General features: G+C 39.6%; 2 protein-coding genes across 6 annotated transcripts in view; both read right to left on the bottom strand.

The window, feature by feature from the left end:
* LOC128743878 (DENN domain-containing protein Crag) overlaps positions 1-22,723 on the bottom strand; it is a 117,493-nt gene that overhangs the window by 44,761 nt on the left and 50,009 nt on the right. The gene's annotated exons all lie outside the window — the stretch shown is intronic.
* Positions 12,204-12,689, bottom strand: LOC128739448 (S-phase kinase-associated protein 1-like). The gene has a single exon (XM_053834933.1). The coding sequence runs from the start codon at positions 12,687-12,689 to the stop codon at positions 12,204-12,206; it is 486 nt and encodes a 161-aa protein (XP_053690908.1).

The raw sequence follows: 22,723 nt of genomic DNA, 5'->3' as shown, positions 1-22,723 counted from the left end.
AAGCCAAATCAAAGTTGCAACTTATTTTCACTCAACTTCCACCATAAAACAGGGGCACATAAATTCGCTCCAGTGGTTTCCGATCTTCTCCGAGGTGGATTTTCGAGCAAAAATAAATGCAATCCAATTTAGTGCATCATTGAGTTTTCTTTCCGTTTCTTGTCGGTACGTCCGAAAGCGAGGACAATGTGTATAGTTTTTGTTTGCATACAAGAGAGTTCTGCTGGCTGAGCCGGGCGCACCCGTACAAAACATACAACATACGGAACGGCATTGCTGCATTGTATAGCTATAGCACCGAACGGCCAACGACCGGAGCGGAGACCGAACCGGACCAACCCGGCTGCTGTACACAGCAGCGCTCCGAAAGCTGCATCGGGATTGTTTATTTATGCATGCAGCTATTGCAGTGTGTCCCCAATTGGAGCAAATTAAAGTTTATTCGTCTCCGCCGATATGTCCCAGGAGATTCTCCCCGGTTTCACAATGCGCCTTTTGTCGCGCCAGACGGTGCAAGCAAGTTAAGCCAATTGAAGTGTGCATACTTGTTTACTCAGCTCGTTTCGAGTGACGGACTGCCTGCTGGCCTGCCATGGCTTCATCAAGTGACCAATCACGGCATCGACCGTCCTCGGATCCAGCAGCATCTTCCGATTGGTTCTAGGGCGGGGGGTAGTAAAGCAAGTAAAGCAGACAGGTTGTTCGGACGGAAATGACAAGTCAGACGTGGAGGGCAAATTGCTTGGCTAATTACTGCTGTTGGATGCTGCGCGACCACGGAGAGAGAAAAATTTCATTACGCGGCGAAATGATGATTGAAGTGAGAACTAATTTAGCAAGTGTTGTGTGATTGAAGTCTGTGCTGTTAGCTTAAAGAGGCTTTTGCCATTTCTGTTGTAGTGTTCTTAAAGTAATGATTTGCAAAAATAAACTAGAAAATAATGTATATAATGAAACTTTATATTTGTAAACATTTATTTCACAAAAACAAAGTTACAATAAAAATATTTAAACGAAAAATCTGTTGTTGATTCCATACTAATTTAACAGTTTAATAATGCGCAATATATAAAAAAGCGACAAACAAAATATACTAAATTATCGTGGAATTACTTTCCCCTACGGGGGATCCAGGCATTTTAAAATATTAGCTGGCAACAAAATATTACGAGAGGCCAAAGTGTACATCTCAACGAATCAACATGGATATTTCCCAGGCAGATCGACAAGGAATTTGGCACAGTTCACAGTTCGCATCCGTATAGTTCATGGAAACAGGATCCCAATCCCAAGTAGATACCGTGTACATGGATATAAAAGCGGCATTTGGTAGTATTAGACCACTCTCTCCTATTGGCAAAAATTGAAGGTATATGAATCACAAAAATTTAACCAACCGCTCGGGCGTACCACAAGGGAGTAACCTGAGAACATTACTATTTTCGCTTTTTTTAAGGGCGTCTGCTATGCAATACACCATCAGGCCGATTTTTTTATTTATGTAGACGATATATGTAGATTTTACCTTGCTGTACGTTCGACGACAGAATTCATCGAACAAACAGCGATATCTGACCGATTAGTGTTGTACTCGTAAACTGCTGCTCCTGAGCGTATCGAAGTACGCTGTGATCACATTTTTACGTAGCAAAAATTCAATCCAATGGAATTGCACTATATCTGAAGAGGCTCTCAACAGAGTAATGGTAGTTAGCGACTTAGGTGTACTTTTAGACACTCTAATAAGTTTTAAAGATTCCCATCACAGGTGAATAGAAATTTGGGAGTTATTATTAGAGTAGCTAAAGGATTTACTAATCTATACTGATTACGAGCATCGTATTTAACCCTACATCGTTCCATACTGGAAGCATCAGCTGCTATTTGGAGTTCATACATAGATGGTTGGTCAAACAGGATTGAGTAATTCAATCCAGATTCCTGCGCAACGTATTGACAAGTTTAACTTGGCGAAACCCAATGAAATTGGTTCAAAGGTTTAACTCTACCTGCAATCCACAGGGCCTGGGAGGATGCTTCCTGATCGTAGTGTTTTACGAAGAGCAAAGTAGGCCCGATTTCCCGCGTGGATGCGCCGCTGGATCTCCTTACTCGTGTTGTTGTTCGCGGTCACCAGCGATCCCAAATACACGAACTCCTCTACCACTTCTAGTTCGTCGTCGTCAACGGGTACCGTCCGTGGGAGGCGCGCGTTTGTTTCCTTTGAGCCTCTTCCTTTCATGTATTTGGTCTTCGACGCATTTATTTTTAGCCCAATTCTCCTAGACTCCGCTTTCAGTCTGGCGTGGATTGCCTCCGCCGTCGCAAAGTTCCTGGCAATGATATCGAAGTCATCTACAAAGCCTAGAAGTTGGCTACTCTTGGTAAAAATTGTGCCTCTCGTTTCGAAGCCCGCTCGTCGGATCACCCCCTCAAAAGCGATGTTGAACAGCATGCAGGATAAACCGTCACCTTGTCTCAACCCTCGCCGCGTCTCGAAGGGGCTCGAGAGTGTCCCAGAGATGCGTACGAAACACATCACTCGATCCAATGTAGCTCTGATCAGTCGCGTCAGTTTGTCCGGAAAACCGTATTCATGCATTATCTGCCATAGCTTGTCTCGATCGGCTGTATCGTATGCTGCTTTAAAATCAATTAAGATGTGATGCGTGGGCACGTTGTACTCCCGACATTTCTGCAAGATCTGTCGGATAGTAAAATTTTGGTCCGTAGTTGCGCGAGCCCCCATGAAAACCGCCTGATAATTCCTTACGAAACCTTGTGCTATCGGTGACAGCCGGCGTAACAGGATCTGGGAGAGTACCTTGTAGGCGGCATTTACCAGCGTAATACCACGATAGTTGCAGCAGTCTAGCCGATCACCCTTTTTGTAGATGGGACAAACCACTCATTCCATCCATTTCTTCGGTAGTTTTTCCTCCTCCCAAATCCTCGAAATAACCCAGTGTAGAGCCTTTGCTAGCGTTTCTCCGCCATATTTATAAAGCTTCCATTTCCATTTTCCATTCTTTCCCCTTCACGTCTGATCCCATTCTGTTGGATCCTATTAACATCTTTGTTTCATTACTTTCTTCTGCCACCCCCTAAGTTAATTAAAAAAATTGCCGTTATAAAAAAATTATAAGTTTAGTGCAATTTTTAATTTAGAATTGTGATCCTTGTGGACTATGTAAATGCCTATTATAAATGATCAAAAGATGATGGATATTTTTGGCCTATTCAGAAACAAAGCAAAGCCTAGGTGCTACATTTCGTTATCGAAACTTGATCTGCTGTTTTTATACGACAGACTTCGCAGCTAGCTGTTAGAGTACAGGACCATTGCAGGGCCAGTTGCTACGATCCTATTGACTTTAACAGTCTCTCCCAGCCGAGATTCGAACATACGACGACTAGTTTATTAGGCCAGCGTGATACCTCGAAGCCAACTGGGAGGCCTTTTCAGAATAGTCTATGTCAAATCATCTCAAGTGGCCTGCCCGGCCAGATAAAAATGAAAAGAAATAAGAACATGGAATGGATGCTTGGTACCTTGAACTGCAGATTGCTAAGTTTCGTGGGTGACGCTATATAAGCTAGAACCCCGAAAGTTCGGCATCGTGGTACTGCAGGAGATTTGTTGCTATCGCGAAAAGATATGAAGAACCCGTGGAGGCAAAGCTCGATTTTACCAGGGCGGTGCAGCCCGAGGTGGCCGATTGGTGGAAGCAGTTTTTCGATGCGCTTTTCAATGGCGATATAACAAAGGGAGACCGAACGGAAATTTACTTAGGAAGGTCAACAAACGATAACAGCACGCCGGCTTCGGATCTTGAAGAGAGCTGGCGAGAAATCGTTCAGCTGCAGAATAATAAAGCTACCGGAAAGGACCGACTCCCGGCATAACTCAACAAAAATAACCAAGAACTACTAGCAATAGCACTTCTTTGGATAATTTCAAGGGTTCCGAGGAGGATAAACTACCGGAGGAGTGGATGAAAGGTGTGGTTTGTCTCATCTCAAAAAGGGCTATAGCAAGAGAATTCGGTTTACTCTCGGGCAAATCCACCAGAAATGTCAGGAGAACAACGTGCCCACCCATCATGGTTGCGTGGATTTCAAGGCAACACACGATATAGTCGAGCGCAAACAGCTATGGCAGACAATGAACGAATGCGGTTTGTGAAATGCATAGAGGGTTGCGGTAAGGAGCTGGGCTATTGAATGTGTGAGCCGGCGAGGGGCATCGAAGTGAGAGGAACGATCTTCAGCAAGAGTAGCCCACTCCTAGCCTTCGCAGACGACCTCGACATTATTACTAGAAACCTTGACACGACAGGGACAAACTTATCTTAGGGTATGTTTTTGCTTTGTCGTAATTGCCTATTCCCGTCCTATCCAACACAAATTATTAAAAACATCAGCATTTTTATGACACACAATGCAAAACTAGTTATTCCCTAATATTTTAGTTTGTTGTCTATCATACGCGATCAATCAGAGTGAGCTGAGATCTATTTAAATGCTTTTTATCATTAAAGAAGTCCTACCAGGCAAATTTCCTACGTTTTTTCGTGCGACGAAGGAGAAAATGTCGACTAATCGTTTTAATTTCCGCCATTCATAAATGAAAATAACTCACGCAAGGCATTGTCGTTATTCTACAGCCAGGAAAACTTGCCTGACCTGCAGAAATTTTGCAAAATAACATTTGTCATGCCGTCCTACAAAGATACATGCGCGTTAGCTTCGTAAACATTGTTGTGATTTTCGGTTCGGACGATGAAAAATTTTGATGGGCGGAATTTAAAACGGTACGACGAATTCAAGAAATAAAGTTGCGTAATTTCAATAATATGCTTTAATAATCGCTTTTCAGTGATTTCAAAGTTCACGGATCGGAAGGTAAGTGTGTTTTTGGTCAAATCAGCACAAGAACTTTTGGAGTATTCAATATATCCAGCCAACAATTGATGAAAATTAGAGTGGCTTTACTTACTACGACGGGAATTAGAAATAAACTATATTTTACTTTACTTTTTCGGCGACGATTCGCTTATCGCATCAATGCCGAATTCAGGAGCCGTCTCCACATTTCTCGATCTTGGGCTGCCGCTCTCCAGTCGCCACTAACACCCGCTGCTCTAGCAATTTCGTCAACAACGCTCATCCAACCGGTACGGGGACTGCTTCGAAGTCGTCGGCCTCTGTAGGGAACTCTGCTAAAAATTGTTTTCGATGGTCTCTCATCCGGCATCCTGGCCACGTGGCCAGCCCATTGTAGCCTACCGTGCTATAGTCGCTTCATAATATCCGCATCTTTGCATACTTTACTTGGTATATTTCACGATTCATGCGCTTGCGCCATTCTCCTTCGTCTAATATACCACCAAGAATTAATCGCAGCATTTTACGCTCAACAACGCCACGAGCTCGTCGATCGCTCTCTTTCATCTCTTACGCTTCGTGGCCGTAGAGTACCACCGGCGTTTTATAGAGCATGAGTTTTGTACGGGGTTGTAGGCTACGGGACCTCAGCTGGCTACGTAATCCGTAGCCAGCCTCGTTGGCAGCCGCAATCCGCTTTTTTACTTCACGGCTCACATGGTTGTCACATGTCACTAACGTACCAAGGTAAACAAATTTGTCGATCACTTCAAAATTATCTACATCTTTCACCACTGCAGTTCCAACTAGGGTTGTTGATATCCTAAAAAAAATATCGATATCAGCAATATCGATATTTGAACCTTCCGCGATATTGCCATCGATATTTAGGTCGAATATCGATAGTTATATCGATATTGCAAAAACCCCGTTAACGTGAAATCGCACTTTTATCTATAGTAACATTTAACTTTGCATGCAGCACCTAATCTTTTATTACATTAAACTCGGCATGCACCACATTGATCCCCTCGAACAGACTGACGAGTAGGTAAAAAACCGGGTGAAAAATATCAGCAAAACTGTGATATTCACAAAAAAAATCGCTTTGCGTTACGTTACTGCGTTATTTACGGTTTCTACACAAAATTTAATTGCTGTTTGTGACAAGACAACGGGATAAAAAGTTCGCATTTCTTTGTATGAAATTCAACAACGGCTGGGTCTATAGAGCTAAAAGATTTAAACTCAAACTCGCCGTGAGGAACAGGTATGATGAACTTATTGATGGTAAAATCTAAAATATTTATCGTACATAAAATATAAAAACGCCGAAACGAAATTGAACGACACGAGCTGTCACATAAACGCAAATAATAAAATGCGGTTGATGTTGGCTATACCAGCGATGCTGATGCTGAAGGGGACAGGAAATATGTTTGTCTTCTCTCATGCAATGACATTTCCTTACTAGATTTAAGGGACGTGCGGATTAGCATCAAATATACTATTTCTCTATTCCGATGAATGTTAATTAAATGATATGAAACAGATCCTTCGAAGTACAGAATAAGATTGACAGTCTTTTCACTGGCAAGTACAACTGTGTACAGTTATTGGAAGTCCGTATAAAAAATAAAAATATTATAAATTTCCCACCCTTTCGAACGCGATGAATTGTAACCGTCGCGGACGAAATCGTCGCGAGTGCAATTTTCATTTATTTTGTCAAGTAAACCAATAGTTTATTTGCTAACTAAGCAAGATGTATTCGTAACTCACCCACAGTCGCTTTTGCTTGCGATTTTAGGCTGCCAAAAAGTTGTGCAGCGTGTTTTATTACAAACGGTAAGGACAATATCGTGACCGATATCGGCCGCAAATATCAAAATATTGATAATATCGGTCTGCTCAATATCGGCTTGATATATCAATATTTTAAGGACGGAAAATCGATAATATCAAATATCGATATAATATCAACAACCCTAGTTCCAACACCCGAAGGGCTACCATGCTCTCTCTCTACCAGTCACCATATACTTTGCTTTGGTAGAATTTATGATAAGCTCTATTCTCGCAGCTTCCTCCTTAAGATGCGTGTACGCTTCTTCCACATCTCTACGGTTAACACCGATGATATCGATGTAGTCCGCAAACGCTAGGAGCATATGAAGTTTCGGGATTCTGGTACCCCGCTTCTCTGCACTCATTCGAACAGCATCTTCCAATGAACAGTAAATTCGATAGTCCGTCACCTTGCTTGAAACCATCTAACGTCACAAACGAGTCCACCAAGGGTAGCACGTATCAGCTGATCGTTTATGTTGGAAAACCATGCTCAAGCATATTTTGCCACAGCTCATTTCATTTAACTGAATTGTACGCCGCCTTAAAGTCAGCCTATAAACAAATGGTGCGTCTGCAAGTTGAATTTCCGAAATTTGTCGCAAGTTGGGCATTTAGTTGACGTAACTCCCCGCATAATCAACCAGCAGAGTAGTCGGTTTATCGATAGCTTTAAGCCAAACTATGAGAATAAACGTTCAACAAACAGTCTGTTTATTCGCATAAACTGGCGTATGCATTTTTTTAACACAATAAACGAGAAATGAACGTAAAAACTCATCAACCCTCTTCTGACTAATAAACTTTACTAAATTGACTGATTTTTTTGGTTGAAAAAATCTACAGTAAAGATTCCAAAGTAACAATTTGAGTTTTATTGCACCCTTATTACGGTTTTTATGACCAGTTTTGGTCACCAGAACCGTCAGAAGTGTGTAATAAAACCAGCATTGTTACTTGGGTTATAGAGTAGAGCGGGGCATAAGTGCGATGTTTGAAGTTGTCATCAATTTTCGTGAGATATAAAGAAGGACAACAACAAAATATATTTTATAGTGATGCAGTAACTCACTGTCTTCATATTCTACTATAAATCCTCTGGAATAATAGTGTTATGCGAAATAAATTCTTCATTCTTCTGATCAAGTGCCGATTTGCACTTTTACCCCACTAGTGGGGCGAAAGTGCGAATACCGCAGAGCAAAAGTGCGAAGCTCGAATACATGAAACTAGCACAGTAGTATCTAACAAAACCATATTATTTTTAATCTGTGGTATGTTTTGGTACGGAATATTCTCAATTTGCACCTTTCCTATTTTGCGCTGTTGTATTGCAGCCTCCGTCAGATCGAAACTTTTCCAAACATTTGTTTTTTGTTTCATCAGCTGAAAAACATTGTTTTCCTTCGGCCAACATCTGTAGAGCACACAGTTTTCTGCAGCTCTTCCATTTCTAGTATCTGTAAAAGCTGTATATAATTAGCTATACATTTTTGCCTCGTCCATGAATCGCACTTTTACCCCACTAGGCGCTTGACGGGGTTTGATTAAATAATGGAAAAGCGAAATATATTTTGTAAATCCTTTTCACCGTATTTTCAAAACAGATATGTGAGTGATGTAAAACGCTGCCACAAATTTTCAACAAGTAATATCCTCCTGTCGATATCGTATTTGCCGTATAACGAAAAATTACATCAAAACCGTCCTAAAATAACATTTGCACATAACTCAGCAACTATGCTTCGTAAGCAACCAAAGTTTACGTTAGATTCAAGCTGTCGAAGTAGTCACCCATGCATGCCAATGTAGTCAATTTACTCGGAATCTGCACCGATAAATCGCACTTTTACCCCTCCTTACTCTATGGCTTTAAAAGTTTTTTTCGATAAAAATGCGATTTCTAAACAATCATGGTGCTGGTCGTTACGTCAACTATAAAACCATGGACAGTACAGCGCTAGTTTTGTGCGAATTGTCAACTACGGGACTTCAGTTTTCGTAATTGCAATTCGTAATTTTACTTCGCGGTTTATATCTTTGTGACGTGTCACGAGCGTACCGAGGTATATAAATTCCACCACTAATTTATATCGTTTCTCACTCAGCTCACCCTCGGCATGAACACCATTTTGACTCCCACGTTCCCTGTCCGCAACCATGTACATCATTTTAACAGTGTTGGCTATGACCAGTCCTAATCTCGCTGCTTCCAATTTTAAAAAACCTAAAGGCCTTTTCCATTGCTCTGTGGTTGATACCAATGATATCGACGTCATCCGTAAAACCAAGAATCACGTGAGATCTCGTGATGGTATGTTCGTTCCTTTCCACGCTTCCAATGCAAGGTTGAATAGCGGGAATGACCCTTACGAAAACCCATTTAGGCTCGAGTCGATGTTCTTTCACAAAATAGGGTAAATAAGGCCATCCAACCAATCCTCCTGCATTCGGTTCTAGTGAACATAAAATTGGATCCAGTTCATTTGTATCATGAAGTGCCAAGTACTGTAAATTGCTTTCTGACTTCTGATTGACAATTATTATAATGTTAATTACCGCGAAAGATACTCATTCAACACGGTTGCAAAAGCAGCATTTCGAAAGGTTGATGTGTATTTCGTCATCAAACCCCAGAGCCCCAGAGCTCCCGAAAAAATTTTACCATTAAATTTTGCAGTAGAAACAATGCGAAGTAGATTTGTCACAAGGTCCGTCGTGAAGCGTCCCTCTCGAAAACCGTATTGGTATTCGCCAACAAAGGTTTCCTGCAATGGCCTCAGTCTGAGAAACAGAATGCGAGAGAGACTTTTGCATGCAGAATTGAGGACAGTAATGCCTCGGTAATTCGAGTTGATAGCATGTTTGTAAATAGGGCATATGAGACCTTCCAACCAGTCCGTAGGTAGTTCCTCCTCAGTCCATACCGTCAGTATAAACTAATGGATTGCACAATACAGCCGTTTGCTCCCACTTGCACTCTTAGTTGCAGACACTACTTGGTGAGAATCCCATCGTACACCTGGGGAAAGTCGAGAGACTATCGTGGGCCGCCCATGTGGCAAGAATGCCCAACGACTGTGCAATGAAATCCGTTCTCGTTAACAATAGAGGGATGCAACGTGCTAAATGGCTCAACCAGGTTGATGCTGACTTGCGTGTGTCGATACGCTCAATGAATTGGCGACGAGTAGCCCAGGATCGAGTATCAGAGGAGAGGAATTCTTGATACACTATACTGTTGGAAGTAAGAAGTAAGTAGAACTATTAGCAAAAAAAAAAAAACAATTAAACCGTAGATAAGATTGTATGACCCTAAAATTAAGAAGGAATTATTAGCCAGTCAACTTGGAACTGTTTGAACTTCATATGGACAGTTTCAAAAGTTGGCAGAGGTATTCAGGAAAAGTGTTAATTACAGTACAACTTGAAACACATTCAAACGCTAAAATGATGCAGCATGGCACCAGATGGTAGGTTGTAAAATCCAGTGCAATATTTACACAACCTCATTGGCTGTTCTTGCTAAGTCAGCTCGTATATGACTGTAAGTTTACAGTCAGAGATATTTACAAACTACCACGGGGTTCGTGGGTTCCACGAACTTTTTTTTCGATTATGCGGGTAATTGCTTTTGCTTTTCGGAGCAGAAAATACAACGCATCCTCGGTACTATTTTTAATTTTCCGGATATCGGAGTTGTATCAGCACAGTAGAATCTCATCTGTCAACAGGTTCCTTTCATGCTACATTTAGCATACCTACTCGAAGGCTAGAGTTTGCGAAAGACCATACTGCCATAAAAGTAGGCTATCTTACGAAAACACAACGGAAAGAAAAACCGCAAAAACACGAGATTACTTAGCGTGAATTATTGCGTTTCGTGTGCGGACTGCCGGCGCATAAACCCATTAACATGGTTCGACACTGACTTATGCAACTATTTCTTAACGGTTGGCGCTCCAGTTATGAGCCATTAAAATTTAACATAATCGATTAGCAATGTCCTCATTGTGGGGAAGGAGAGTCCGGGAGTTTCCCTCGTTGCCTGCGAAGTATCTAACACGGTTGTTTTCCTTTGTGACGTACACCAGACCAGACCAGGTGCTAGGTTAGGCAGCGTTAGCCTTCAGCCTTCGGTCGACCGAGCAGACCGAGTAAATATTCAGCGCCAACACATGGCACAACACGACATGGAGAATTGGAGTGGTTTTAATGTTTCTGTTTGCCCACCCGTTCACTAGTCAACACGATCGCGGTCGTTCGCGAAAATAAACACCAACACGACGACGATGAGCGCTCGGGCTCCAAAACAAGCCTTTGAGAGTCGTCGTTTCGTGCCGTTACGTCGCGAGACCACTCATTATGTTTTTCCGATGCTATCGACAACCCCCATGCGGTCATGATTGTCGTGAGGAAAAAAAACCTGAGTCAAACATTCGATAAGATCCCTCAAACTTGGTTCAGTGTGAATCGGTTTGAGGGAAAATTTAAACTCATCGCAGCATTTAGACTAATGGGTTTATTTGGCATTTTTTTCATATAAACTGAGTAATTTTTCGCAATAATTAAAACTAAAGATATAAACGAAGGACTAATATCTTTGTAGGCTAATACTAGATGGCCCATTATGAAAAGAAATATGAAAGGATATTCATTGGAGTCATATAGCATCTTCTTCATAAGATTCTTTTTGCTGCAAAGTAGTGTAAATTGATATAAAGTTTAATGACCATCAGGCTGTAAAATATTCTTTCTCGGCTACATCTGGATGATACTTGCTTGCCAGGGAACCATTTGTCGAGAGTTAGCAACGCGCTGCAGCGGCAGGACATATGGGAATATGGGAATTCTCGTGACATTCTGGCAATACACGAAAATAATATTCAAAAATACAGGTTTGATGATTCTCCAGAAAAGGGTACAGCGCATAATAACGTTGGTAAGTAAATACTAATCAATTTAGAAACTATTTTTACAAACGACGAAACGACGAACTGAACATTTTTGCAAATATGTACAAAGGTCTGATTGGAATGTCTTACGACGTTTTTTAAAAAAGACCTAATAGCAAAAGTAAGCAAATGGGGGATTTTTGAGACAACCATACCCCAGAAGTAGGCATATTGAAACTTAATTATTCTGAAAACCAGCACACAAGATTAGAATATCAAAGCACTTTTTTCATGGGTATTGCTGCACAAATATGTACTTAAAATAAGGAATCAACTATGTATACGACAGCTGCTGGAAAGATTACGTTATTCTCCGAATAAGGGGGATGGTGTGTTGTATTATACAAGTTGCGTCATATACCGTCAGAACCAAACCAATTCAAAAAAGACTATGGATTTATGACTTCTTCCGAGATAGTCATATACTGAAAATCATATCTAAATAAAAGAATTATCTTTCGAATACAGCCATTTTTATTTATATCAATTTATTTGTATGGAATTCAACGGAAACTATTTCATTTCTTCGCACCAGTCGTTCTCCGTACGAATTTGTTCCTCCTGTTCCGGTGTAAAATCATTTTTAATGTTGAAAGTCTGCCGAATCTCCTCCGGTGTTTTACCCTTGATCATATTCGCCACCGTTTTACAAGCAATATCCAAAAGAGCCTTGATATCCAGATAATTGGCGGCCAAAATCAGCTCGAACAGAGTACCCTGGTCGACGCGGAGGAACTCCTGATCCCACTGGCAGATATCGTCCGACCGTTTCTCACCCTCATCTTCAATCGGTGCCGGATCATCCTTGTGGTAGGTGGCCCACTCGAGTACCTTCCGAAGTGTTGCGCCGGCCACGTTCTCCAGCGGAACGAGGTCCCCAGTCTCAGCAATACTCAGACCGATCATGGTTCTCAACGTTCCAGAACATTTGACGATTTCAACGGTTGTATCGAAAATCTCTCCATCCGAGGATTGCAGTTTAATGGAATTACTGGCCATTGCTGGTTATTTTGTTAGTTTGTCTTGTCAACTTTAAATAACAAATAATGAAATTGTTGTTGTTTCCAACGAAACTGATGCTCTTCAACGAATGTCAGCGAATTTTATAAGGCGAAAAGACTGGCTTACCGAGGAATTACAAGAGGTAATTCCTTTACCTATCAAATGAGAAATCTGTGTTGGTGCCAATTGAAATTACCTATTCAAGCTTTTAGGTAGTCGAAGAAGGAGCACACCAACATAGTAGGTAGAATAAATATTACCTACAATATTTGTGAATTTTTTTTTATGCAGGAACTTTAGTTTTTCTGAATGTTTGATTTTTTATGTAAAAAACTCATAGTTAACAAAAAATTAAACAAAAGAAATAGAATAGTCTCGTTGGATTTTTCCCTCTTTCATCGAAATCAAAAAAGTAAATTATGGGGCATGAATAATTTTTGATAAGTGAGGAGTAAACTGGCGATGCTGACATGGTCAATCAAATCCCAGGAATTAGGGAAGACCAGGTAAACTTGATCCCTTGGGAGACTTGATCCATTCATTGTTTCTCAGTAAATACAATTTTTTATGCAGAAAAAAATAAAGTTGTACATTTCATTCAACATTTCAAATGTAATGTAATGTAATAAATTTTTACATTGCAAGGAAAATATAATATACTCAGATTTGCAACGGAATAATTCTCTATACTTCTTTTTTATTTATTTATTTATTTATTTATTTATTTATTTATTAACATTGATCCATCTGACAACAGTGTCTACATGAATAAAACATACTAAATTACATACTACCTACAGGCTAACTAGATTACATTCAAACTTTGCAAACGATTTCGAAAACAATTAGCAGAACAATTAAAATCAAAGTGACTATATACACGATTAAACATACAACACATAGCTCTGATTGGCTCATTTTGTCCGTAATCAGTTCTTCTAAAATCCAGCCGAAGAAAATCTGAGCTGCGAAGGGCACGTGGAGCAGCGTTTATATTAATTTGAGCGAGGATATTTGGAGAGTCCAATTCGCCCAGCAAAACTTTCCTGATGAAGAGTATCCTATCAATATTTCTCCTTTTGGCGAGAGTTTCCATATCGAGTAATTTACAACGGTCTTGATACGGCGGGAGCACTGAAGGGTTTTGCCAGGGAAGGTGTCTCAATGCGTATCGTAAAAATTTCCGTTGAACTGCCTCAAGTCTGGAAGACCAAATTCCAGTGTAAGGGCTCCAAACTACAGCAGCGTATTCCAAGATCGACCGAACGATAGAATAGTACAAAGCGCGTAAACAGTACGGATCTCTGAACTCTTTGGACACTCGAAATATAAAACCCAAATTTTGATTGGCCTTGGATATAATGTAGGAGTAGTGCTCCCGAAAGTTAAGATGCGAGTCGAGTATCACTCCTAGATCTTTAACAGCATATACCCTTTCCAAGCACTCGTTGCCGATGTGATAATTCCAAGTAATGGGTTCTTTTTTACGGTTAAAGGAAATAACCGAACACTTGCACACACTAATAGAAAGTTCATTCTTTCGACACCATTCCACAAAGGTATCAATGAGCTTTTGCAATGTTTGGCAATCTTCAAATGATTTGACCATTACGTAAATTTTCAGGTCATCAGCGTAGAGCAATCTACAGCCTCTTGGAAGCACAGTACACACGTCGTTGAAAAATAAGGAAAACAGAAGGGGCCCGAGATTGCTTCCTTGTGGTACGCCAGATCGATTGCAAAATTCGCTAGAAGATGCGTTACCTAGTTTTACTGAGAGGCGGCGATTCACTAAGTACGATTTCAACCAGTTAACAAAGCTCGACGCTGCACCCATACGCTCTATTTTAGCTACAAGCAGATTGTGGTCCACACGGTCGAAGGCAGCTTTCAGGTCAGTGTACACTGTGTCAATTTGAGCACCATTTTCTATTTTTCGTACGCAATATGATGTAAATTCCGCTAGATTAGTGACAGTGGATCGTCCAGGGTAGAATCCGTGCTGATCACAAGAGATGTGTCGTTTTGCCTCGTACATCAGCTGTTTACTTATAAGGATTTCAAGCAGTTTTGAGCCACTGCTCAGAGATGTAATTCCACGGTAGTTGGCCACATCAGCACGATCTCCCTTCTTGTATACAGGAAATAAGATGGACTCCTTCCAGGCATCTGGGAACGTCGATTGCGATATGGACTGGTTACAAACAGCAGTGAGAGGTGCACAAAGAGCATCACAACATTTTTTAAAAATAATCGGTGGGATGCCATCCGGTCCAGGGCGCCACGATGATTTTAGTTTGTAGATCGCATTTTTAATGTCTGCTTCCGTAAACGTCACATTCCGCATTTCTAAAATCCCCTGTTCAACATTCAGAAGTGCCTCGTCGATTTGCTGTGCAGGAATAAATCCGTTTTTAAATACACTGGCAAAGTGCCCGGCAAACAATTCACAAATTTCACGCGGAGAGCTCGCCAAATCATCGTTGTTAGACATTACCGATGGCAGACCTAGTGTTTTTCGTTTCCCGTTCACAAATGACCAAAAACTTTTGGGGTTGCGTTTCAAGTCATTTTGAGTTCGCTGAACATGTAGGGAATATAGTTGACGATTATAGTCTCTATAAGCATTGCTTGCGAGTACAAACTCTCTTTTCGTGTACGGGTTCCGATTATTCGAGTAGTGTCGAAGAGCTCTCGCACGTCCACTTTTTAATTCGCGTAAACGACGGTTTGACCAAGCAGGGTTAGGTTTTGGTCGAGGCTTGGGAACATGTAGGATAAATAGTGCTCGCAGTGTATTATTCAGGTAAGATACTGCTTCATCGACATTCACGGCATTGTATAAAGGCACCCATTCAACTTGTGCGATCGCACGGCGCAAAACAGCAAAATCAGTCCTTCGAAAATCAAACTGAGCATTCTCAATTGGCTCGGTAAGAGAGACAGGAACGGAACAGCGCAGTGAAACGAGTAGAGCAGGGTGGTACGGGTCCAGTTCAATAAGTGGTTCAACAACTTCACTGATACTACACTCTTCTAAAGCATTTTCATTGGCAAACACTAAATCAAGAATGCGATTTCTACAATTAACGATGTGATTCAGTTGCTTCATGTTGAGTAGCGACATGCCATCAATAAGAATGGAGCTGGATCTACTGAATGACGATTCGGTTGGATGGGCAAATAAATAGCCAGTAATACCTTCTTTCCAAACCAGATTAGGCTGGTTAAAATCCCCAAATAGCAAATGAAGATCGTGAATTTCCAAGGAATCGACAATTTGGCGTACGCTTTCAACATATCGCTCTATGTAGTTATGATCGATAGCATATTCAGGCGGCAAGTAAACTACCCCTATACAGACATTGGCAATAACAGTAAAAATACGCACCCATAAATACTCTAGATCGGCATCAATAGATACAGATACGCACTTTGAGCCCAGCTTATTTGATACTGCAATGAGAACTCCTCCACCTCTTTTTTTCCCTGTCGCCTTTACATCACGATCCCTACGATACACTGTGTACCGATGGCCGAAGAGCTGGGTTGAGAGAAACTGCTCATTCAACCATGTCTCGGTAAGAACAATTACATCGTATTGAGCATCCAGTATAGCCAAAAAGAAGTTGTCAACCTTGGTACGAAGCCCTCTAGTGTTTTGATGATAGATGCGAAGATCACAAGCAGGAACATCCATATTTGCAGGTCTACAATCAACCAAATGATTTTCTCCTAAATTCCGCGGATGCGAATTGGGGTCGTCAATGCCTGGGATATTCGACTGGAAAGATGTTTGGCGATTACGGTGTGTAGTATCATCCATCGCTTCGGATGGACATATACTAGTGTTTTTACCTTCAAGAGTGATAGTTAATGCTGAATCGAATGATGTTACCGGGAGCAGCTGAGTTGTTTTTGCGTCACCAGACCGGAATCCAAGCTCGAAGCCGCCAGTGTAAGCGTCAGAATGTGCATATCCAGATGTTCGGTCCATTGCGTTACATACATGTAACTTGTCAGCGATCGGTAATAGTTGCTATGCAGAAAAATCAATCCTCGAACGTGCTTTACGCAAACGCTTCTGATAGAGAGAGCACACCGTGCTCCAGGCCGAGTGACAAGTGTCTAGCATATTATCAGCAGTAAGCTTGTGCAGAGTGTTAAATTTACAACAGTTTACGCATTTTTGGAAACCAGCTCGGCAATCTTTTGCATTATGCGATTCACCACATATGGGACAGCAAATCAGATTAGTACATTCTGATGATTTGTGGCCATATTCTGAGCAGTTAAAGCAACGTAAAACATTAACATGCTCAGTAACCTTGCATCGGTCCCAACCAATGTTAACATATTTCAGATTGATCAAGTGTGCAAAAGCATTCGGATCAGTTTCAACGATAACCGTGACGGGAATAGACTGCTTATCATTGTTTTGGAAGCGAATGATTTTCAAATCTGCAGTGCTAGATAAATTATTCTGCTTCTTTAGTTTCATGACCAAATCCTCTTTAGATATTTCATCGGAAAGCCCAACGATTTTTACTCTCGGCTTAAGCGGCAATTCAATGCTAATAGTGTAATTATTGGCTAGTCGGTTTTTGGCAGTAACAACCATTCTTTCAGCGGACTCTTTGCAATCACATCTTACGATAACCTCACCGTTATCTTTGCATCGTAGACTTTTAACAGCAAATTCAATAGGGTCCAGCTTATTACAAATGTCACGTTTGGTTGCATCTGCTGTTTGGTCTTTCAGTGGCTTAAACGAAATAGTCTGCTCCAAATCGCTCACTGTTTTGGTTTTAGAAACGGGCAATTTATTGTTCACAGCAGATGAAGTAGACTGAGGTTGTTGTTTGCTGGGCTGAACCAACGGAGACTTTTGTGAGCTGGATGGAATACGTCTTTTACCTGAGCGAAGTTGACCGACTTCTAGATCGTATGACGTGGTATTTTGTGCTACACGGGTAACATCGGCATAAGATGAATTGCCGTTAATCGGTGTGACCGTAATTGATGGGTTGCTAGCCAGATTGTTCGCTTTAAACTGAGCAAGACTGTTGTTAATTATGTCAGTAACCTGGCTGGACAAACGTTTATCAAAGCATTCGATTTCACTCTTTAACTTTGAGTCAAAGTTGGCAACAACACTAGTGAGCGATTTTATTTGATCCATCACTTCCGAGCATTTTTTTGCTAAATCATTTAAAGAGGTTTGTTTTCTACGACATCCATGGCAAATGTATTTTAAAGCAGAGTTTTCTAGCATTGCTTTTGCTCCGGTGGCACTTAAATTCGCACATTTCTGGTGAAGGATCTGGTCACATCCACCAAAACAATAGACACGGTCATTTTCAGAGGAGATTTTTTGCACACAAGCACTGCATATCACCGTCGTCATTGTGTAGCGCGCGCCGTACGGCGCGGCGGCGCCCTTTACCCAACTTCAGGTGGCACACAAAGCACAGAAGCACAAATTGTGGTACTGGTATCGTCGATATAAGAATATTTATTTGACGATTAATTCTCTTATGTCCAGAGGTAGCAGTAATATTTTATAACGAACAGAACACTGAATATTTCAGCTACATGTAGATAATTACGGAATTATTAAAAAACGTATTTCAGCACGAGAAAAAGCGTTTTGAAAGCCCGATATAGGCACAACAGCACTTTACTGGCGAACGTAAGAACGTACAATTTCACTGACACTTGATCCGTTTGTTAGGAAATGAACAGCTTGGAGGCCATTATGTCGAAAATAATAAAATGAACAATTCTCCATATCGTAAACATTCGTGATGTAAAAATTACGAATAGTTCGGAGATCCGGTCAGAACAGCCGCAAAAATGTTCAATTTGAATGTAATGACACTTAAGCGATATGTGAGAAAACGAAAAAATGCTTCTGAAAAGATCATTTACCAACCGGACTACGGAGGAGCAACCCGTGCATTTTCCAAGGAAGACGAAAGACCGCTCGGACAAAGAATTCATTTGAACAAAACAACTCATCTTCTTTGAAGAATTCTATTAATCAGGTACCAAAATCGATGATTCCGAACAATACAATTACCAAAACATCTGTAGATATAAAACCATTTCCAAAGGCATTACCACGTAAAAATATGCGAAGAGTAAGAAAACGACCCAAGCAACAATTAGATTCTTATTGTACTCTTATTACAGTTTTCAAGACCAATTTTGGCCATCATAAGAATGTAATAAAACCTAAATTGTTACTTGGGGAGGAGATAAACATCCTTCCAGATGCACCAACGAAATTGAAGCTGGAGGCTGATTATTAAACTGGAAAAACATAATGCTTTAAAAATTAAAACCCAACGAAAAAGTTCTCGTCGCAAATTATAAAAGATGTCCAAAGCTATACTTTTACAGATCGATGCACATAACGATTTCAAAATACTTTTTATACTTTTGTATTAAACTGTTGTACACTAAATAATGATACTACATGAACTAGGCCTATTTTAATAAAACTTCCAAATGAAAGTTGAGCTTTAAAAATATATATAGGGTACACCGGGGCAAGTGGGACCTAAAAAATGCATAGTTTGGGTTTATTCCACTGTGTTTGCTATACCTATGATTATTTCAAAATTCTTTTAGCACAGAAACTCTTCAGTGGTATCACTTCGAAGGATTAATTACGAAAAAGGCCTATCAATTTACATGAAATGAATCTGGAGGAGAATTTTCAAAATTATGGCGATAGGTCCCACTTGCCCCATTTACCGGGGCAAGTGGGACCTATATTCAAATATGATTAAAAAGCATAAAATAATAGTAAATTGTGTAAGCTAATATACAGCAATGTTAAAGCATTGCAAGAAGCAATCAAAAACAATATTTGTACTGAAGTTTTTGGAGCGAATATTTGTACGAAAGGTTCATTCAAAAATAGCGTAACAAAATCAGATCACAACGGGCGACTTTATAATTTATATAAAATACAGATCGTGAGCAATTACGCTGTAAAGCATTATTGTAATGAAATGTAGTTGAATATGTCGTTGTATCCAATTCTTGCGAGACGTAATTTAGGATTAACCATTGTTTAATAGCTCGAAATTACGATTATGATCTGTTTGTTCTACCATGCCCAATTCGGTAGAGCTACTCATAAGTAAGAGATAGTTACGTTTTAATAACCACAGCACTTTATTGTTTCAATTCCAGTTGCAGATTTGCTTAATTATATCAAATTTGACTTTCCAAATTCAATTAACATCGTTTAAGTGTAACCAAAATATGACCAAACTGTTTGTTCCCTCACAAGCTGTGCATGTGGGCTTCTTTTTTGGGGCCCTTGGTTTAGTCTTTTTCGGTTTTATTTTAAAGCTTTACTGGTATAAATATTATGTAATTGAACTGAAAATGTTCGATAGTCATCTAAAAAATGTATTAAGACAGGAAGTTTTGTGCTGAAACACTTTATTTTTAATAGGTCCCACTTGCCCCGGGTGCTTGGAAGTGCCGACCTTATTTCGACCCATTTTTTTAATGCCGTTTGTCAAATTAAACAACTAATTTTCGGGTGTAATTTGTTAATACACTCATTATGTTTACCTACTCTTAGAAAAACACGTACTTTTACGTAAAGCCTGTGGCCAAAATATCGTTTATAAAAAGCAAATTTACAACGCAAATTGAAAATAACGCTCAAATTGAAAGTCCAATTTTGATGTTTGGAATGCCTGTTATAAATAATCTATAATTTTAATACATGCGTTTGAGTTGTATCTTTCATTTCTAGAAAAGTTCGGTTGGAGAAAATGAGGTTGAAGAGAGTTATGAGCTCCGTTCCCACTTACCCCGTATTCCCACTTGCCCCGGGGTACCTTATTTGTAAATGAATCAATTGTGCCTAAACTGGGGATCAAGTCTCCCGCATATGTTGAATATGTACAATTTTCTGTACTCTCCAAAATATCCCACATCTTTTGTTTAGCGCTACGTATCACTAACTGATAAATTGTAGGTAGTAAGCTGTATTGTAAACTGCCGAAAAATTGAAAACCCAGGTTTTTTTTCTAGTGGACTTTTGAGAAATATACGTAAAACAAAATGAGGATCAAGTCTCCCTTGTTTCCCCTACCAGGTTTATGGAAATTTCTGCTTAAGTGGTTTCTAATATTTTTTTCAAAAAACTTAGTCAAGCCATCTTTGAAACTGATTTAGTGATAAATTAATCGGACAGTTGTGTTTATAAATTGCCTTATAAAGTACCTTATGAATTTGATTTCGATCCGATAAATACAAGAGAATTGATTGTAAATTTAAGGAGTTGCAATAATGCCGTGCTCACCTCTTAGCAAATGACACTTAGCAAATAAAAGACACATTCCGCGGGCCGGTATACCAACCAGACATTTTTTAAAAGTTGCTTTTAGCATTGTTGATTGTTGATTATTTTTCCATGATTGGGCAATGTTTGAACCTTTCAAAACTGCTATAACTGGTATTCTAGCATTTTCGGAAGTTATATAAAACGTGTATCGAAAATAAATGAAATTTACAAAAAATAAATGGTTTTTCGTGATATTTTTAAAAATGCTGCTACAGTGCACTAAGACATTTCATAATATCACTTGTTTTCGACCAACTTACAAAGGAATAGGCAGGCAGAATCCATTCCAAAAATAGTTTGGATGTAATTTTGCAGTTATTTTGAATTCAAGTAGATGAAATAGGGCAATTTTTTTTGGCGTTGTAACGTCACGAAAAAGATGTACTTTTTTCGTTTTCGCTCTATTTTAAGTCAGAAATGATTGCTGTCTACAGAAAATTTGTAGAAAAACTAATTTTAGGAATCTTCGTTGAACACTGAAAATTTTTATTTCTTACATGAAAAAAGTTATAGAGCCAATCTCTTAAGGACATTCTTAAAAACAGTTTTTTTCTTCGATCTAGCTCTTTAATAACGCTTCTTTCGCCTTTTAGATGTTCTAAGAAATTGGTAATCGATTTAAATTGCACATTTTCGTCGAAGATAGTAAAGATCTATCTTTTTCCCTTTAGGAGCTATTCCTTGTTTCTTTTATTTTTACATGTTCACCTACGGTTGCCTTCATAATAACTTTTTTTTAGATTTTCAAAGTGTTCTACCGTAAGTTGTACATGGTGGAATACAGCATAAATTGACTCACGCAAAACAAGTGAGATTAGCTGCGCATAGCTGCTCTCCCCCGAGATACACCCCCTTAAGGGTACATGGAAAAATAACAAAGCCAGTGATTGCTTCTGAAGGGAAAAAGATAGAGCTCTACTATCTTCGACAAAAATGTGCAATTTAACTAGATTACCAATTTCTTAGAACATTTGCAAGGCAAACGAATCGTTATTAAAGAGATAGATAAAAAAAACTATTTTGAAAGGTATCCCTAAGAGTTTGGCTCTATAACTTTTTTCATGTAAGAAATAGAAATCTTCAGTATTCAACAAAGTTTCTTAAAATTAGATGTTTTACAAATTTTCTGTAGACAGCAATCATTTCTGACGTAAAATAGAGAAAATATTTTTTGTATCTGCTTGAGGACACCCTAATAACCGAATATTTTTTCATCACTAGAAAGTGCTTTTTAAATGAAGAAATTTTTCTGAAGCAACTATTATGCTATGTCTTAAGGATTCGATGCTATTACTTATGTCTCACTTTCTTAGAAACCCTCCCACTGCGCGACGTAATTTAGGAACAACCCCACAATTACGTAGGCAAAATAGTGAAAGACAAATTAACAACACGTTTATGGATTATCCCTTATGTATAGAAGGCAGCAATAGCGATAATTAACGAATATTAACTGAACAGATTTTTCGTGACGTTAAAACGGAGTTACGACCCTCTCTGTGTAAAGCAGAGCGTTGTAACGTCACGAAAAGTAAAAGCTGTTTAAAAATTAACTTCACTAATTATCGGAATTCTGAAAATGGCAAGTTGTTCAGAATTTATTCCTTATCAAATCAAAGTCTTTAGATAATATTTGAAAGAGAGCCGAATTTGC

This window comes from Sabethes cyaneus, chromosome 3, assembly GCF_943734655.1.
Source record: "Sabethes cyaneus chromosome 3, idSabCyanKW18_F2, whole genome shotgun sequence".
NCBI classification, from domain to species: domain Eukaryota; kingdom Metazoa; phylum Arthropoda; class Insecta; order Diptera; family Culicidae; genus Sabethes; species Sabethes cyaneus.
Note: the sequence above shows the minus strand (reverse complement) of the source record. Positions and strands in the feature narration are given on the sequence as shown.

What these genes read in the sequence shown, in the direction of transcription:
- LOC128739448 (XM_053834933.1), bottom strand. Translation starts at nt 12,689, where the DNA reads ATGGCCAGTAATTCCATTAAACTGCAATCCTCGGATGGAGAGATTTTC.